The following is a 17186-nucleotide window of genomic DNA, read 5'->3' as shown; positions in this document are numbered from 1 at the left end:
GCCCCTTCCAACTCGTTGTTGTTGTTGTTGTTACTATTATTAGTAACACTGTGTCCAATTCTGGGCACCACAATTGAAGGGAGATGTTGACAAGCTGGAACGTGTCCAGAGGAGGGCGACTAAAATGATCAAGGATCTGGAGAACAAGCCCTATGAGGAGCGGCTTAAGGAGCTGGGCATGTTTAGCCTGAAGAAGAGAAGGCTGAGACGAGATATAGAATCCTAGAATCCTAGAGTTGGGAGAGACCTCCTGGGCCATCATCCAGCCCAACCCCATCCTGCCAAGAAGCAGGAATACTGCATTCAAATCACCCCTGACAGATGGCCATCCAGCCTCTGTTTAAAAGCTCCCAAAGAAGGAGCCTCCACCTCACCACATGATGAGGGCCATGTGTAAATATGTGAGAGGAAGCCACAGGGAGGAGGGAGCAAGCTTGTTTTCTGCTTCCCTGGAGACTAGGACGCAATGGAAGAATGGCTTCAAACTACAAGAGAGGAGATTCCATCTGAACATTAGGAAGAACTTCCTGACTGTGAGAGCCGTTCAGCAGTGGAACTCTCTGCCCCGGAGTGTGGTGGAGGCTCCTTCTTTGAAAGCTTTTAAACAGAGGCTGGATGGCCATCTGTCAGGGGTGATTTGAATGTGATTTTCCTGCTTCTTTGGAGGTCTTTGAGCAGAGGCTGAATGGCTGTCTCTCGGGAGGGTTTCAACTGTGTCTTCCTGCCTGGCGGGTTGGACTGGATGACCTTTGGAGTCCCTTTTATGACTCGATTCTGTTGATCTCATTCAAAGCGAGCAGGGCGCATGCCAAGGCCCGAATTGGCTGGCTTGAAATTGCCAATTCCTGGGCTCCGCTGGGTGGAAAGGCTTATGCAAATCAAGGCCAATCAATCCCAAAAAAAGGTATTTTTAGCCACCCGGCCGCCTGGCCTCCCATTGATTAGGAAGGCATTTCCCTCCACGGATCCAGGGATGGGGAAAAAAACCAGGCAGATTGCTCTCGAAAAGTGTATTTCCAAAGGAAGGTGGAAAGCAACTAACACACACATTGGTTGACTTCTGCTTTCAATGTAAACAAGAGCAGAGCGGCACCCCTTCGGAGTGGCACCCCTTCGGAGCACTCAGAGTGCATCTACACGCTGGAATGAATAATAATAATAATAGTTATTATTATTATTATTATTATTATTATTTCTTACCTGCCTCTTCTTCTAGTGGCTCGAGGCAGGTCACAGCACAGTCAAAACACACAAACATTGCAAAAACTCTATGTGCAAAATTCTATGTGCGAAAGCACATTTTACAAGGTGGCTCGAAACATTGCAAAAACTCTATGTGCAAAAACTCTAAATCTATGTGCAAAAACTATGTGCAAAAATTCTATGTGCAAAAACTCTTATGTACAAAATTCTGTGTGTGAAAACACATCTTACAAGGTGGGTCAAAGCACAGTCAAAATACAAACATTGCAAAAACTATGTGCAAAAACTCTTACTATATGCAAAAAGATCTATGTGCAAAAACTCTATGTGCAAAAACTCTAAGTGCAAAAACTCTAAATCTATGTGCAAAAAATCTATGTGCAAAAAGTCTATGTGCAAAAACACATATTACAAGGTGGCTCAAAGCACAGTCAAAACACAAACATTGCAAAAACGCATCTTAACCATGTGCAAAAACTCTAAATCTATGTGCAAAAAATCTATGTGCAAAAAGTCTAAATCTATATGCAAAAGGTCTATGTGCAAAAGGTCTATGTGCAAAAACACATATTACAAGGTGGCTCAAAGCACAGTCAAAACACAGACATTGCAAAAACACGTCTTAACCATGTGCAAAAATTCTTTATGCAAAAAAATCTATGTGCAAAAACTCTATGTGCAAAAACTCTAAATCTATGTGCAAACAATCTATGTGCAAAAAGTCTAAATCTATGTGCAAAAAGTCTATGTGCAAAAACACATATTACAAGGTGGCTCAAAGCACAGTCAAAACACAAACATTGCAAAAACGCGTCTTAACCATGTGCAAAAATTCTTTATGCAAAAAAATCTATGTGCAAAAACTCTATGTGCAAAAACTCTAAGTGCAAAAAGTCTAAATCTATGTGCAAACAATCTATGTGCAAAAAGTCTAAATCTATGTGCAAAAAGTCTATGTGCAAAAACACATATTACAAGGTGGCTCAAAGCACAGTCAAAACACAAACATTGCAAAAACGCGTCTTAACCATGTGCAAAAATTCTTTATGCAAAAAAATCTATGTGCAAAAACTCTATGTGCAAAAACTCTAAGTGCAAAAACTCTAAATCTATGTGCAAACAATCTATGTGCAAAAAGTCTAAATCTATGTGCAAAAAGTCTATGTGCAAAAACACATATTACAAGGTGGCTCAAAGCACAGTCAAAACACAAACATTGCAAAAACGCGTCTTAACCATGTGCAAAAATTCTTTATGCAAAAAAATCTATGTGCAAAAACACATATTAAAAGGTGGCTCAAAGCACAGTCAAAACACAAACATTGCAAAACTCTATGTGCAAAACTCTTATGTGCAAAAAATCTATATGCAAAAACTCTTACTATGTGCAAAATTCTATGTGCTAAAACACATATTAAAATGTAATTCTATAAAAGATACATATTGAGGGATGTCAAACTGCGTTCATTCCACTGTGCGGATGCAACTCAAGAGAGGCCTGGATTTGCAAACAATACTATTTTGGGTCCAGGATTCCTGCTAATGGTCACAGCTGCATCCACAGCTTTGCAGAATCCCAGGATTTGCGATGCAAAGAAATGCACTTTTTAAAACTTTCCTAGAAGGCTTCTAGCAGAATTCTGTGCAATGTTCTACTCCTAGGGATTCACCCCAGATTTCTGCAAGGCATCCCCACGTGTTACTCGATCCCCCCATATGCCCAGTAAATCCCAGTCTACCCAATACATCCCTCCAAAATGGGTTGCATTTCTTAAAGGTCCAGGAAGGAGCATTAAGGGGCAGAGGAAGGGGAAAGGAGAGACCCCCCCCCCCTAAATAAAAGACTCCCGAGAGAGGAGCAATGGGGTGAGTGGATGAGCGAGGAGAAGCGAGGATGATGGGTGGATGGGCGGTCATAGTTACCCGGCTGGCGCTGCGGACCGTCCAGAGTGGAGCATGGATGGGCATGAGAGAGCAGAGCGAGAGATGGGACAGAGCGTCCGGCTGGCGACAAAGAAGAAGGTCAGAGACAGGGAGACACACCCAAGAAGGAGGCACAGGCCCCCAGGACACCCCCCAACAGAACCCAAGGGCCCCACTGGCACCCCCCAAAGGCCCTTTTCCACACACCCTGGAAGCCCTTGCCTTCAGGCAGGCAGGCATGGACCGCAGAGAAAGAGAATGGAGAGAAGAGGACAGGCAGACAGACAGAGACCATTGAGAGACTGATAGATAGATAAATGGATGGATGGATGGACGGATGGACGGACGGATAGACATTCAGACTTGAGGGAGAGTGACAGGGAGATGGAGATAGATAAGTGATAGACAGATGACAAAGAGATACAGACAGATACTGGAGATGATAGATAGATAGATAGATAGATAGATAGATAGATAGATAGATGATAGATAGATAGATAGATAGATAGATAGACAGACAAGCAGACAGACATAGATGATTGACAAGATTTATAGAGAAGAACTCAAGGTGACAATATCAATCATCTCAAGGTAGATAGACGGACAACATAGATAGACAGATACTGGAGATGATGGACATAGATGACTGACAGAGATTGGAGATTGACATAGATGACTGACAGGTTTATATATAAGAACTTGAGATGATAGACAGACACATACGTATACATACATGTATACATACATACATACATACATACATACACACATGTACATAGAGATAGACTTGAGGGAGAGAGACAGAGAGGTGGAGATAGAAAAGATAGATAGATAGATAGATAGATAGATAGATATGATAGATAGACAGACAGACAGATAGTCAGACTTGAGGGATAGTGACAGATAAGTGACAGCTAGACAGACAGATGACACAGATAGATGCTGGAGATGATAGACAAATAGACATAGATGATTGACAGGTTAATGGATAAGAACTTGAAATAATAGATATCATCATCTCAAGGTCGATAGACGGACAACAGAGATAGAAAGACAGATAGACACTGGAGATGATAGACAGACAGATTGACATAGATGATTGACAGGTTTATAGATAAGAACTTGAGATGATACATACATACACACACACATACATACATACATACACACACATATACATAGAGATAGACAGAGGTGGAGATAGAAAAGATAGATAGGTAGACTGACTGACTGACTGAGTGACTGACAGATGACAGAGATAGAAAGACAGATAGATACTGGAGATGATAGACAGATATACATGACAGATTGCTGGATAAGAACTTGAGATGATGGATGGATGGATAGATACAGATAGACAAGGGAGAGAGATAGAGAGATGGCAATAGATAGACAGACAGATTGGTAGATACAGATAGACTGAAGGAGGAGAGGGAAAGAGAGATGGGTGAGATGGATGGATGATGGATGGATGGACAGACAGACAGATAGGAGAGAGAGAGACTGGAGACACCTGAGATAGATAAATGGTTGACAGCTAGATGATAGACAGGGACTGGAGATAGATAGATAGATAGATAGATAGATAGATAGATAGATAGATAGATACTAGAGATAGAATCACAGAATCCTAGAGTTGGGAGAGACCTCGTGGGCCATCCAGTCTAACCCCATTCTGTCAAGAAGCAGGACAATCGCGTTCAAAGCACCCCCAACAGATGGAGGCTTCCAAAGAAGGAGCCTCCACCACACTCCGGGGCAGAGAGTTCCACTGCTGAACACCTCACACAGTCAGGAAGTTCGTACTCATGTTCAGGTGGAATCTCCTTTCTTGTAGTTTGAAGATGACAGACATATAGATATAGATGATTGACAGATTGATAGATAGGAACTGGAGACGATTCACAGACTTGAGAGAGAGAGACAGAGATGAAGACAGATAAGATATATATATATATACACACACACACCATACAAACATACATACACACACATACATATACATACATATACACATTCATATACAGACTGACAGACAGACAGATGAAAGAGAGAGAGATGGATATAGATAGGCTGAAGGAGGAGAGGGAAAGATAGATGGATGAGATTAGATGAATAAATAGACAGACAGACAGACAAAAATAGGAGAGACTGGAGATAGACAGATAGATGATTGATGGCGAGATGATAGATAGGGACCAGAGATAGATAGATAGATAGATAGATAGATAGATAGATAGATAGATAGATGCATAATGGAAACCCCAAAGCACAAAGTCAAAGATTTTTCCTTCCTTCCTTCCTTCCTTCCTTCCTTCCTTCCTTCCTTCCTTCCTTCCTTCCCTCCCTCCCTCCCTCCCTCCCTCCCTCCTTCAGAAGAGCATTCTGAACCCCATTAATGATAGAATTGGGCCTCCCACACAGAACCCCCATGACCACCAGAGTGGGCCACAGCAACGCATGGCAGGAGACAACTAGTGGATTAATACTTTTTGAAACCTTCTGATTTTCTTACAAGCATTTATTTCTTCTGGCTATTTACTAAGCTTTAATAAAAGAAGATTTGATTCTTCACTCTTCGTGTGGTGTGTTTTAAATCAGAGGGCTTCTTCTGGACCCGGAGTGCAACAATACTCTGTAGTAGGGATGTGCGATCCATAAAAATGGGTCAAAAGTCATTACAAAACTAGGGGGTGCTAGTGCTTCGTTTCTAAAGTGTTTCTAAAGTACTACTATAACGAGAATAATGATTTTTTTGTTATTATTTCATCATAGTAATTGTGCAAATTGGGAAGTTTCAGGGGCTCTTCTCTCCCTCATTTTCAAAACTATTGAGGTGAAACTTGCTACAATGGGAGAACACATTGACCACTGTTATCCCACCAAATTTCAGAACGGATTTTTCATGCTGCCTTGTTTCATGGATTTTTGTTCCAATCGATCTTATTTTGCCTTGAAGCTCATGGACTACCAATTGCTTTACTGTTCCTGTTAATTTTACTGCTTTGCTTACATATACTCTTCAATAAACTGCTTGCTGATTTTACCAAGCCGGTATGGTGTTTAAGGTCAGAGGTGTTCCTGCTCTGGTGTATGACAACAACAATCTTTCCATCTTTTCTCTCACTTTCTACTCAAAACCTGTATTGATTTGATTTTGATGTTACTTATTATATTGGATTTGTATTTTATGTATTTTATGTTTTGGTTTTGTTATGCTTTTCTGTTATATTGTGTTTACTGTATTGATGTTCGTGGCTTCATGTAAGCCAAATCGAGTCCCCATGGGGGAAATGGAGCGGGGTATAAATAAAGTTTTATTTTTAATTAATTAATTTATTATTATTATCATTATTTGTTCCAATCGACCTTATTTTGCCTTGAAGCTCGTGGACTATCAATTGCTTCAAGAACTTTACTGTTTTTGATAATGTTACTGCTTTGCTTACATATATTCTGCTTTGGTTAGACCACATCTGGAATACTGTGTCCAATTCTGGGCACCACAATTGAAGAGAGATATTGACAAGCTGGAATGTGTCCAGAGGAGGGTGACTAAAATGATCAAGGGTCTGGAGAACAAGCCCTATGAGGAGTGGCTTAGGGAACTGGGCATGTTTAGCCTGAAGAAGAGAAGGCTGAGAGGAGATATGATAGCCATGTATAAATATGTGAGAGGAAGCCACAGGGAGGAGGGAGCAAGCTTGTTTTCTGCTTCCTTGGAGACTAGGACGCAGAACAATGGCTTCAAACTACAAGAGAGGAGATTCCATCTGAACATGAGGAAGAACTTCCTGACTGTGAGAGCCGTTCAGCAGTGGAACTCTCTGCCCCGGAGTGTGGTGGAGGCTCCTTCTTTGGAAGCTTTTAAGCAGAGGCTGGATGGCCATTTGTCAGGGGTGATTTGAATGCAATATTCCTGCTTCTTGGCAGAATGGGGTTGGACTGGATGGCCCATGAGGTCTCTTCCAACTCTTTGATTCTATGATTCTATGATTCTTCAATAAACTGCTTGCTAATTTTACCAAGCCGGTGTGGTGTTTAAAGTTAGAGGTGTTCTTACTCTGGGGTATGACAACAGCTATCCTTCCATCTTTTCTCTCACTTTCTTTTGGTTCCAATCGACCTTATTTTGCCTTGAAGCTTGTGGACTATCCGTTGCTTTGGGAACTTTGCTGTTTCTGTTAATATTACTGCTTTACTTACATATATTCTTCAACAAACTGCTTGCTAATTTTACCAAGCTGGTGTGGTGTTTAAGGTCAGAAGTATTCCTGCTCTGGTATACAACAACAACTATCCTTCCATCTATTCTCTCACTTTTTTTCCCCAATCGACCTTATTTTGCCTTGAAGCTCATGGACTATCCTTTGTTTTGGAAACTTTACTGTATTTGTTAATTTTACTGCTTTGCTTACATATATTCTTCAACAAACTGCTTGCTGATTTTACCAAGCTGGTGGTGTTTAAGGTCAGAGGTATTCCTTCTCTGTTGTACAACAATATTGTAAATACATACTAATGCATGTATCTTAAGCCAATTAGAGTCCCCTTTGGGAGAGAGAAAGCAGGGTATAAGTAAATATAATACTAGTGACTCCTCTTCCTTCTTCTTGATCCTCCTCTCGTTCCTCTCTTTCCTCGGAGGCACTTCCTCCCACGTTGTCTAGTCTAGACAGCCTTTCTTCTGCTGCAGCATTTTTGCAGAAAGAGACATAAAACCTGTCTTTTTTGGTCTTTTTCCGTATCAAAGGCAATTGGAAAAGACAGAAGGGAAGCGGCAGCACCTTCGAGACAGATTTATTTTAGCATCAGCCGTGCCTCGATGGGAGGATCGGATCTGCACTTGGAAAAAGTGGATTTGAGACCCACGAAAGATTGAATTAAGGGGGTGTCTGCACTTTAGAACAGGCATGGGCAAACTTGGGCCTTCCTTCCAGGTGTTTTGGACTTCAACTCCCACAATTCTGGCCTCCGGCCCTTTCCTTTTCCCCCTCAGCCGCTTAAGCGGCTGAGGGGGAAAAGGAAGGGTCCTGAGGCCAGGAATTGTGGGAGTTGAAGTCCAAAACACCTGGAAGGAAGGCCCAAGTTTGCTCATGCCTGATCTACACAATCCTCTTCTGCTCTGAGAAAGACTATGAAGGGCCCTCCCAGGAATGTGGCCTTGTGAATCTTCCAGAGACATCTCGTCTGAGCTTAACTCAGGCCCAGGCATCTGAGGGGGAAAAGGAAGGGGCCTGAGGCCAGGAATTGTGGGAGGTGAAGTCCAAAACACCTGGAAGGAAGACCAAAGTTTGCTCATGCCTGATCTACACAATCCTCTTCTGCTCTGAGAAAGACTATGAAGGGCCCTCCCAGGAATGTGGCCTTGTGAGTCTTCCAGAGACATCTTGTCTGAGCTTAACTCAGGCCCAGGCATCTGAGGGGGAAAAGGAAGGGTCCTGAGGCCAGGAATTGTGGGAGTTGAAGTCCAAAACACCTGGAAGGAAGATCAAAGTTTGCTCATGCCTGATCTACACAATCCTCTTCTGCTCTGAGAAAGACTGTGAAGGGCCCACCCAGGAATGTGGCCTTGTGAGTCTTCCAGAGACATCTCGTCTGAGCTTAACTCAGGCCCAGGCATCTGAGGGGTAAAAGGAAGGGTCCTGAGGCCAGGAATTGTGGGAGTTGAAGTCCAAAACACCTGGAAGGAAGACCCAAGTTTGCTCATGCCTGATCTACACAATCCTCTTCTGCTCTGAGAAAGACTGTGAAGGGCCCTCCCAGGAATGTGGCCTTGTGAGTCTTCCAGAGACATCTCGTCTGAGCTTAACTCAGGCCCAGGCGGCTGAGGGGGAAAAGGAAGGGGCCTGAGGCCAGGAATTGTGGGAGTTGAAGTCCAAAACACCGGGAAGGAAGGCCCAAGTTTGCTCATGCCTGATCTACACAATCCTCTTCTGCTCTGAGAAAGACTGTGAAGGGCCCACCCAGGAATGTGGCCTTGTGAGTCTTCCAGAGACATCTCGTCTGAGCTTAACTCAGGCCCAGGCATCTGAGGGGTAAAAGGAAGGGTCCTGAGGCCAGGAATTGTGGGAGTTGAAGTCCAAAACACCAGGAAGGAAGGCCCAAGTTTGCTCGTGCCTGATCTACACAATCCTCTTCTGCTCTGAGAAAGACTGTGAAGGGCCCTCCCAGGAATGTGGCCTTGTGAATCTTCCAGAGACATCTTGTCTGAGCTTAACTCAGGCCCAGGCATCTGAGGGGAAAAAGGAAGGGTCCTGAGACCAGGAATTGTGGGAGTTGAAGTCCAAAACACCTGGAAGGAAGGCCCAAGTTTGCTCATGCCTGATCTACACAATCCTCTTCTGCTCTGAGAAAGACTGTGAAGGGCCCTCCCAGGAATGTGGCCTTGTGAATCTTCCAGAGACAGCTCGTCTGAGCTTAACTCAGGCCCAGGCGGCTGAGAGGGAAAAGGAAGGGTCCTGAGGCCAGGAATTGTGGGAGTTGAAGTCCAAAACACCTGGAAGGAAGGCCCACGTTTGCTCATGCCTGATCTACACAATCCTCTTCTGCTCTGAGAAAGACTGTGAAGGGCCCTCCCAGGAATGTGGCCTTGTGAAACTTTCAGAGACATCTCATCTGAGCTTAACTCAGGCCCAGGCAAACCCTCATCCCCAATGTCAACAGACCCATGCCCACCATAAGGAACATCATCCCCATTCCCATCAGGAACATCAGACACAATCACAGGTTGAACAGGGTGACATACAACATGGTGGAAGTCCAAAACATTTGGAGGGAAGGCTGAAGTTTGCCCTTGCCTGCTGCAGACTGAATGCAGATCGACAACACTCTAATCACATTAGCCCAATACTCTGCAATCCTGGGAGTTGTAGTTTGGTGAGGAATTCCAGATACGAGAGGCTCAAAACCTGTATGATTATTTTCCTTATGCAATTCCATTTCTTTATTTCTCAAAGATCCAAGTGCCCAGGAAGTAGAAAATCCTTATTTGTCTTTGGGTGCATCTACACTGTAGAATTAGCCCAGTTTGACCCCATTTTCGCTGTTATAGCTCAATACTAGATATCCTGGGGTTTGTATATATCCTTTCGCTTTGGCCCCTTCAACAGTGCCCTATAAAATCGGAACTATCTGCTTTGAACTGGATTATATGGCAGTGTAGACATAGATCGTCCAGTTCAAAGCAGATAATGTGGATTATATGCTCTGATAATCCAGATTATATGGCACTGTAGACTCAAAGCAGATCATGTGGATTGTATGCTCTGATAATCTGGATTATATGGCAGTGTACACTCAGGTAATCCTGTTCAAAGCAGATCATGTTGATTATATGATTTGATCATCTGGATTAAATGGTAGTGCAGACTGAGATAATCCAGTTCAAAGCAGATTATGTGGATTATCTGGTCCGATCATCTGGATTATATGGCAGCGTAGACTCAGATAATCCAGTTCAAAGCAGATAAAGTGGATTATCTGATCTGGTAATCTGGATTATATGGAAGTGTAGACTCAAATAATCCAGTTCAAAGCAGATCATGTGGATTATCTGGTCTGATCATCTTGATTATATGGCAGTGTAGACTCAGATAATCCAGTTCAAAGCAGATCATGTGGATTATCTGCTCTGATCATCTGGATTATATGGAAGTGTAGACTCAAATAATCCAGTTCAAAGCAGATAATGTGGATTATATGCCCTGATAATCCGGATTATATGGCAGTGTAGACTCAAGTAATCCAGTTCAAAGCAGATAATGTGGATTATATGCTCTGATCATCTGGATTATATGGCAGTGTAGACTGAGATAATCCTGTTCAAAGCAGATAATGTGGATTATCTGGTCTGATAATCTGAATTATATGGCAGTGTAGAAGGGTTTATTTCTCTGCTGAAAGAGAGCTATTGCCTCTTCCAATCACAGCTTCCATTGCTCCATCGCATTGATGCATGGGTGTTAAAAGGGGTGTCAAACTAAGACAACTCTACAATGTAGATGCACCCTCAATCAATCAATCAATCAATCAATCTAGCTATCTATCTATCTATCGAAATAAAGGGGTGGCACTAATACTTCATGAATGCTACATGAGAAACATGCCTGCATAATAATCTATAGGGATTGTCGAAGGATTTCATGGCTGGAATCACCGGGTTGCTGCGAATTTTCCAGGCTGCTTGGCTGTGTTCCAGAAGCATTCTCTCCTGACATTCCACCCACATCTATGGCAGACACCCTCAGAGTTTGTGAGGTGTATAAGGGGATGCTTTCTGCTTTCCCCAAAGCCATGCAAGTTTAGAATCGAGTTCATTTAAGTACGCAATTAATGCTGCTTATTTTACAAACAGGCTTTTTCGCGCAAGGAGGCCTTGTTCTCCCCCCTGGTGCTGTTCTCCTTCCTCCTCCTCCTTTTGGAAATAATTAGTTCGCTGCAATCACGGTTCTTGTTTTATTATTGCTGCTCTGCTTGAGGATTTATTGTTCATTGACTGGGAAATGGATTGTAAACATGTTTAAAATGGGTTGATGTAGGTTTTTTCGGGCTATATGGCCATGTTCCAGAGGCATTCTCTCCTGACGTTTCGCCTGCATCTATGGCAAGCATCCTCAGAGGTAGTGAGGTCTGTTGGAACTAGGAAAAATGGGTTTATATATCTGTGGAATGACCAGGGTGGGACAAAGGACTCTTGCCTGCTGGAGCTAGGTGGGAATGTTTCAACTGACCACTTTGATTAGCATTTGATTGCCTGGCAGTGCCTGGGGCAATCTTTTGTCGAGAGGTGATTATAATACAAAATAGAAAACAATACAAAAAATAAACGACCAGAGTGGGACAAAGGACTCTTGTCTGCTGGAGCTGGGGGTGAATGTTTCAACTGACCACTTTGATTAGCATTTGATGGTCTGGCAGTGCCTGGAGCAATCTTTTGTTGAGAGGATTGTTTCCTCTCTGCTGTTTTGCTGTTGTAATTTTAGAGTTTTTTTAATACTGGTGGCCATATTTTGTTCATTTTCATGGTTTCCTCCGTTCTGTTGAAATTGTCCACATGCTTCTTGTGGATTTCAATGGCTTCTCTGTTCAATGTTCATGTTCAAAATATCATGCGCACACTTCCTCCCTAATTCCTCTGGCAACTAGCAAAGTACTAATTATATTATTATTATTATTATTATTATTATTATTATTAGGTTCTTGTGGGTTTTTTCGGGCTATATGGCCATGTTCTAGAGGCATTTTCTCCTGACGTTTCGCCTGCATCTATGGCAAGGCTCCTCAGAGGTAGTGAGGTCTGTTGGAATTAGGACAATGGGTTTATATATCTGTGAAATGACTGGGGTGGGGCAAAGAGCTCTTCTCTGCTGGAGCTAGGTGTGAATGTTTCAACTGACCGCCTTCATTAGCATTTGAAGGCCTGGCTAAGCCTGGGGGAATCTTTTGTTGAGAGGTGTTAAGATTGTTTCCTCTCTGCTGTTTTGCTGTTGTAATTTTAGAGTTTTTTTAATACTGGTAGCCAGATTTTGTTCCTTTTCCTGGTTTCCTCCTTTCTGTTGAAATTGTCCACATGCTTCTTGTGGATTTCAATGGCTTCTCTGTGTGGTCTGACATGGTGGTTGTGAGAGTGGTCCAGCATTTCTGTGTTCTCAAATAAGTCATTCCACAGATATATAAACCCCTTTTCCTCGTTCCAACAGACCTCACTACCTCTGAGGATGCTTCCCATAGATGCAGGCATAACGTCAGGAGAGAATGCCTCTAGAACATGGCCATATAGCCCGGAAAAACCCACAAGAACTGAGTGATTCCAGCCATGAAAGCCTTCGAGAATACATTATTATTATTGATTTTTATGCATAACTATATAGCACACATGACCAGATGAACGCTGGCCCTCCAGGTGTTTTGGACTACAACTCCCATGTACTGCTCTCAAGCCAGGCATCATCGCCCCCTATTCTGTCTCTTTGCATTTCCTTTTTTTTCCTGCAATGATCCTATAAAATGGGGCGCCGACCCATAGGAGTCCGGCCTCGCGCCCCTCTTTCCTGCTGGACGGACCCAATATATCTCTCCCTCCTCTTCCTTTGCTTCTGCCAATTGGAGGGAGGCCTGGCACAAGGGCCCTTCCCTTTTTGGATCCACTCAAGGAACAGGCCATCTGTCAGGGAGGCTTCGAGCAGAAGGGGGACTTCAGGGTCCAAAAGGCCTCTGGCTGCGATCCTTCTGGCTGCCAGGGTTGCCTTAAAGAGGCAGGCAAGGCTCAAAGGGCCCTTTGTGAGGAAGGAAGCCCCCCTCGCCAGGCCGGCCTCCGCACAAACCCCTGGCAGGCGTATTGCAAATGGAAAGAGAAAGAGCCAAGCTGGAGAGGCTGAGCATGGCTTTCCTGGGGTTGCCAAATGCCAAAGCATCCCTTTCAGTGGCCGAAACTGTGCCGCTTTTGCTTTGCATTCAATGCGCACAATCACGGCTTCATGCACCAAACTGTTAACAAAATATTGGGCATAGAACTCACTTCAGGTTATGCAAATAAAACATATTTTGCAAGGTATTCCAAAGATATTTTCAGGTATTCCAAAATACTCCAAAATAGGGAGAGGGAGTGGCGCCTTGGCTTTGCAAGCATTCAATGCGCACAAATACTGTGTGCAACATCCCCTTCAATGTGCAAAACTTGGTTTTGCGCACATTATTGAAAAGTAAGATGTCCAGAACATCAAAATGTATTTTCATGTTCGGATTTGGGTCTCATCTGCATATATGCAATTGCAGAGAGAGAGAGAGGGGGGGGGGCTTTGCTTTGCAAGCGTTCAATGTGCACAAATACTGTGCATTCAATGCACACAATCATGGCTCCATGCACCAAACTGCTAACAAAATATTGGGCATAGAACTCACTTCAGGTTATGCAAATAAAACATATTTTGCAAGGTAGCTCCAAAGATAGTTTCAGGTATTCCAAAATAGAGAGAGTGGCGCCTTTGCTTTGCAAGCGTTCAATGCGCACAAATACTGTGTGCAACATCCCCTTCAATGTGCAAAACTTTTTGCACACGATATTATTGAAAAATATGATGTCCAGGATATCAAAATGTATTTTCATGTTTGGATTTGGGTCTCATCTGCATATATGCAATTGCAATGCCTGTACAGGTATTCCAAAATCCAAAATACTCCAAAATGGGTGGCAGAGAGAGAGAGAAAGTGGGACCTTTGCTTTGCAAGCATTCAGTGTGCACAAATACTGTGTGCAACATCCCCTTCAATGTGCAAAACTTTGTGTTTTGTGCACAATACTATAGAAAAATATGATCTCCAGGACCTCAAAACGTATTTTCACGTTTGGACTTGGGTCTCATCTGCATATATGCAATTGCAATCTCTGTACAGGTATTCCAAAATCCAAAATGTGCAACATCCCCTTCAATGTGCAAGCAAAACTTTGCGTTTTGTGCACAATACTATTGAAAAATATGATCTCCAAGATATCAAAATGTATTTTCACGTTTGGATTTGGGTCTCATCTGCATATATGCAATTGCAATGTCTGTACAGGTATTCCAAAATCCAAAATACTCCAAAATGGGTGGCAGAGAGAGAGAGAGAGTGGCGCCTTAGCTTTGCAAGTATTAAATGTGCACTAATACTGGGTTGTTGTAGGTTTTTTCGGGCTATCTGGCCATGGTCTAGCGGCATTCTCTCCTGACGTTTCGCCTGCATCTATGGCAAGCATCCTCAGAGGTAGTTAGGTCTGTTGGAACTAGGAAAATGGGTTTATATATCTGTGGAAGGACCAGGGTGGGACAAAGGACTCTTGTCTGCTGGAGCTAGGGGTGAATGTTTCAACTGGAATGTGTCCAGAGGAGGGCGACTAAAATGATCAAGGGTCTGGAGAACAAGCCCTATGAGGAGCGGCTTAGGGAACTGGGCATGTTTAGCCTGAAGAAGAGAAGGCTGAGAGGAGATACGATGATAGCCATGCATAAATATGTGAGAGGAAGCCACAGGGAGGAGGAGGGAGCAAGCTTGTTTTCTGCTTCCCTGGAGACTAGGATGCAAGGGAACAATGGCTTCAAACTCCAAGAGAGGAGATTCCATCTCAACACGAGGAAGACCTTCCTGAGTGTGAGAGCCATTCAGCAGTGGAACTCTCTGCCCCAGAGAGTGTGTGGTGGAGTCTCCTTCTTTGGAAGCTTTTAAACAGAGGCTGGATGGCCATCTGTCAGGGGTGATTTGAATGCAACATTCCTGCTTCTTGGCAGAATGGGGTTGGACTGGATGATGGCCCACGAGGTCTCTTCCAACTCTTTGATTCTAGGATTCTATGATTCTAACTGACCACCTTGATTAGCATATAATGGCCTGACAGTGCCTGGAGCAAACTTTTGTTGATGCAGGCGAAACGTCAGGAGAGAATGCCTCTAGACCATGGCCATATAGCCCGAAAAAACCTACAACAACCTAGTGATTCCGGCCATGAAAGACTTCAACAATACAGTGCACTAATGCTGTGTGCAACATCCCCTTTAATGTGCAAAACCTGGTTGTGCGCACAATATTATTGAAAAATATGATGTCCAGGCCATCAAAACATATTTCCATGTTTGGATTTGGGTCTCATCTGCATATATGCAAATATAATAAGCCACAATACTCCAAAATGGTCCACCTGAGTGGGACTTTTGTATTAGAATCATGGAATCCTAGAGTTGGAAGAGACCTCCTGGGCCATCCAGTCCAGCCCCATTCTGCCAAGAAGCAGGAATATTGCATTCAAATCACCCCTGACAGATGGCCATCCAGCCTCTGCTTCAAAGCCTCCGAAGAAGGAGCCTCCACCACACTCCGGGGCAGAGAGTTCCACTGCTGAACAGTGCTCACAGTCAAGAAGTTCTTCCTCATGTTCAGGTGGAATCTCCTCTCTTAAGCGGCTGAGGGGGGAAAGGAAGGGGCCTGAGGCTGTTAGGAATGATGGGAGTTGGAGTCCAAAACACCCGGAAGGAGGGCCCAAGTTGGCCCACACTGGGTTTAACATCCATATAAACATTTGTATATGTGTAGATGCACCGACAGTCCTGTTTCACGAAGCTCAGCTTAATGCAAGTAGGGGCTAACTTTGGCCAAGTTGGTGCAGCCCCCTCCCCAATATCAACTTCCAGGCTTAGGCTGCAGGGAGAGAAGGGGCAGGGGGTGTCACCCTTTTATGACTTACTTTGCAAACTTTGCAAAAGTTCTGGGATACATCTGGATTTCCCATTTTATGCCCCCCCCCAATTCTATGATGGAAATGCAACCAATCCTTCATGCAGACCCCAACTCCTGTGTCCCAAATGCCCACTCCTCAGTCCCTGCCCCTCTTTGGAGACCCCCACCCACCTTATTTGGGGAGGGGGCCCTTCCTCTTCCCCTTCTGAGTCCCCCAACAAGCAGAGGGTCTTTCAAATGATAGTGATGATGATTAAAGTTACTATTCACAAACCCCAGAACCTTCTGCAGCCCCCCCCCCTTCATAGCTGTTTGGGTGCAGAGAGGGAGGGTCTTTCCCCTTCTGAGTCCCCCAAAGAGAGACCCCTCCTACTCCTCTCCCCCCTTTGGAGCCCCCCCCCCAATAAGCAGAGGGTCTTTTCAATCATTAAAGTTACTATAAACAAACTCCTCAGTCCCTGCCCCTCTTTGGAGACCCCCACCCACCTCAATTGGGGAGGGGGCCCTTCCTCTTCCCCTTCTGAGTCCCCCAACAAGCAGAGGGTCTATCAAATGATGGTGATGATGATTAAAGTTACTATTCACAAATCCCAGAACCTTCTGAAGCCCCCCTTCATAGCTGTTTGGGTGCAAAGAGGGAGGGTCTTTCCCCTTCTGAGTCCCCCAAAGAGAGACCCCTCCTCCTCCTCTCCCTCCTTTGGAGCCCCCTCCCCAATAAGCAGAGGGTCTTTTCAATCATTAAAGTTACTATAAACAAACTCCTCAGTCCCTGCCCCTCTTTGGAGACCCCTACCCACCTCAATTGGGGAGGGGGGCACTTCTTCTTCCCCTTCTGAGTCCCCCAACAAGCA

At 44.0% G+C, this 17186-nt stretch overlaps 1 protein-coding gene across 14 annotated transcripts in view; it reads right to left on the bottom strand.

Annotated features, from left to right (window-relative positions):
• The window catches only part of SHANK3 (SH3 and multiple ankyrin repeat domains 3), a 407035-nt gene that overhangs the window by 125023 nt on the left and 264826 nt on the right, over positions 1–17186 (bottom strand). For 12 of the 14 annotated variants that reach the window (XR_010910064.1, XM_067469407.1, XM_067469409.1 and 9 more), the window contains one exon: positions 3127–3207. The exons of the other annotated variants lie outside the window; for them this stretch is intronic. Coding sequence is in view for 11 of the 12 variants with exons in the window: in XM_067469407.1 (XP_067325508.1) it covers positions 3127–3207 (81 nt within the window). In the remaining variant the exon portion in view is untranslated. The remainder of the gene's footprint in view (positions 1–3126; positions 3208–17186) is intronic. 14 annotated transcript variants of the gene reach the window in all.

The sequence above is a fragment of the Anolis sagrei genome, chromosome 5 (genome assembly GCF_037176765.1).
Source record: "Anolis sagrei isolate rAnoSag1 chromosome 5, rAnoSag1.mat, whole genome shotgun sequence".
Lineage (NCBI taxonomy): Eukaryota > Metazoa > Chordata > Lepidosauria > Squamata > Dactyloidae > Anolis > Anolis sagrei.
Note: the sequence above shows the minus strand (reverse complement) of the source record. Positions and strands in the feature narration are given on the sequence as shown.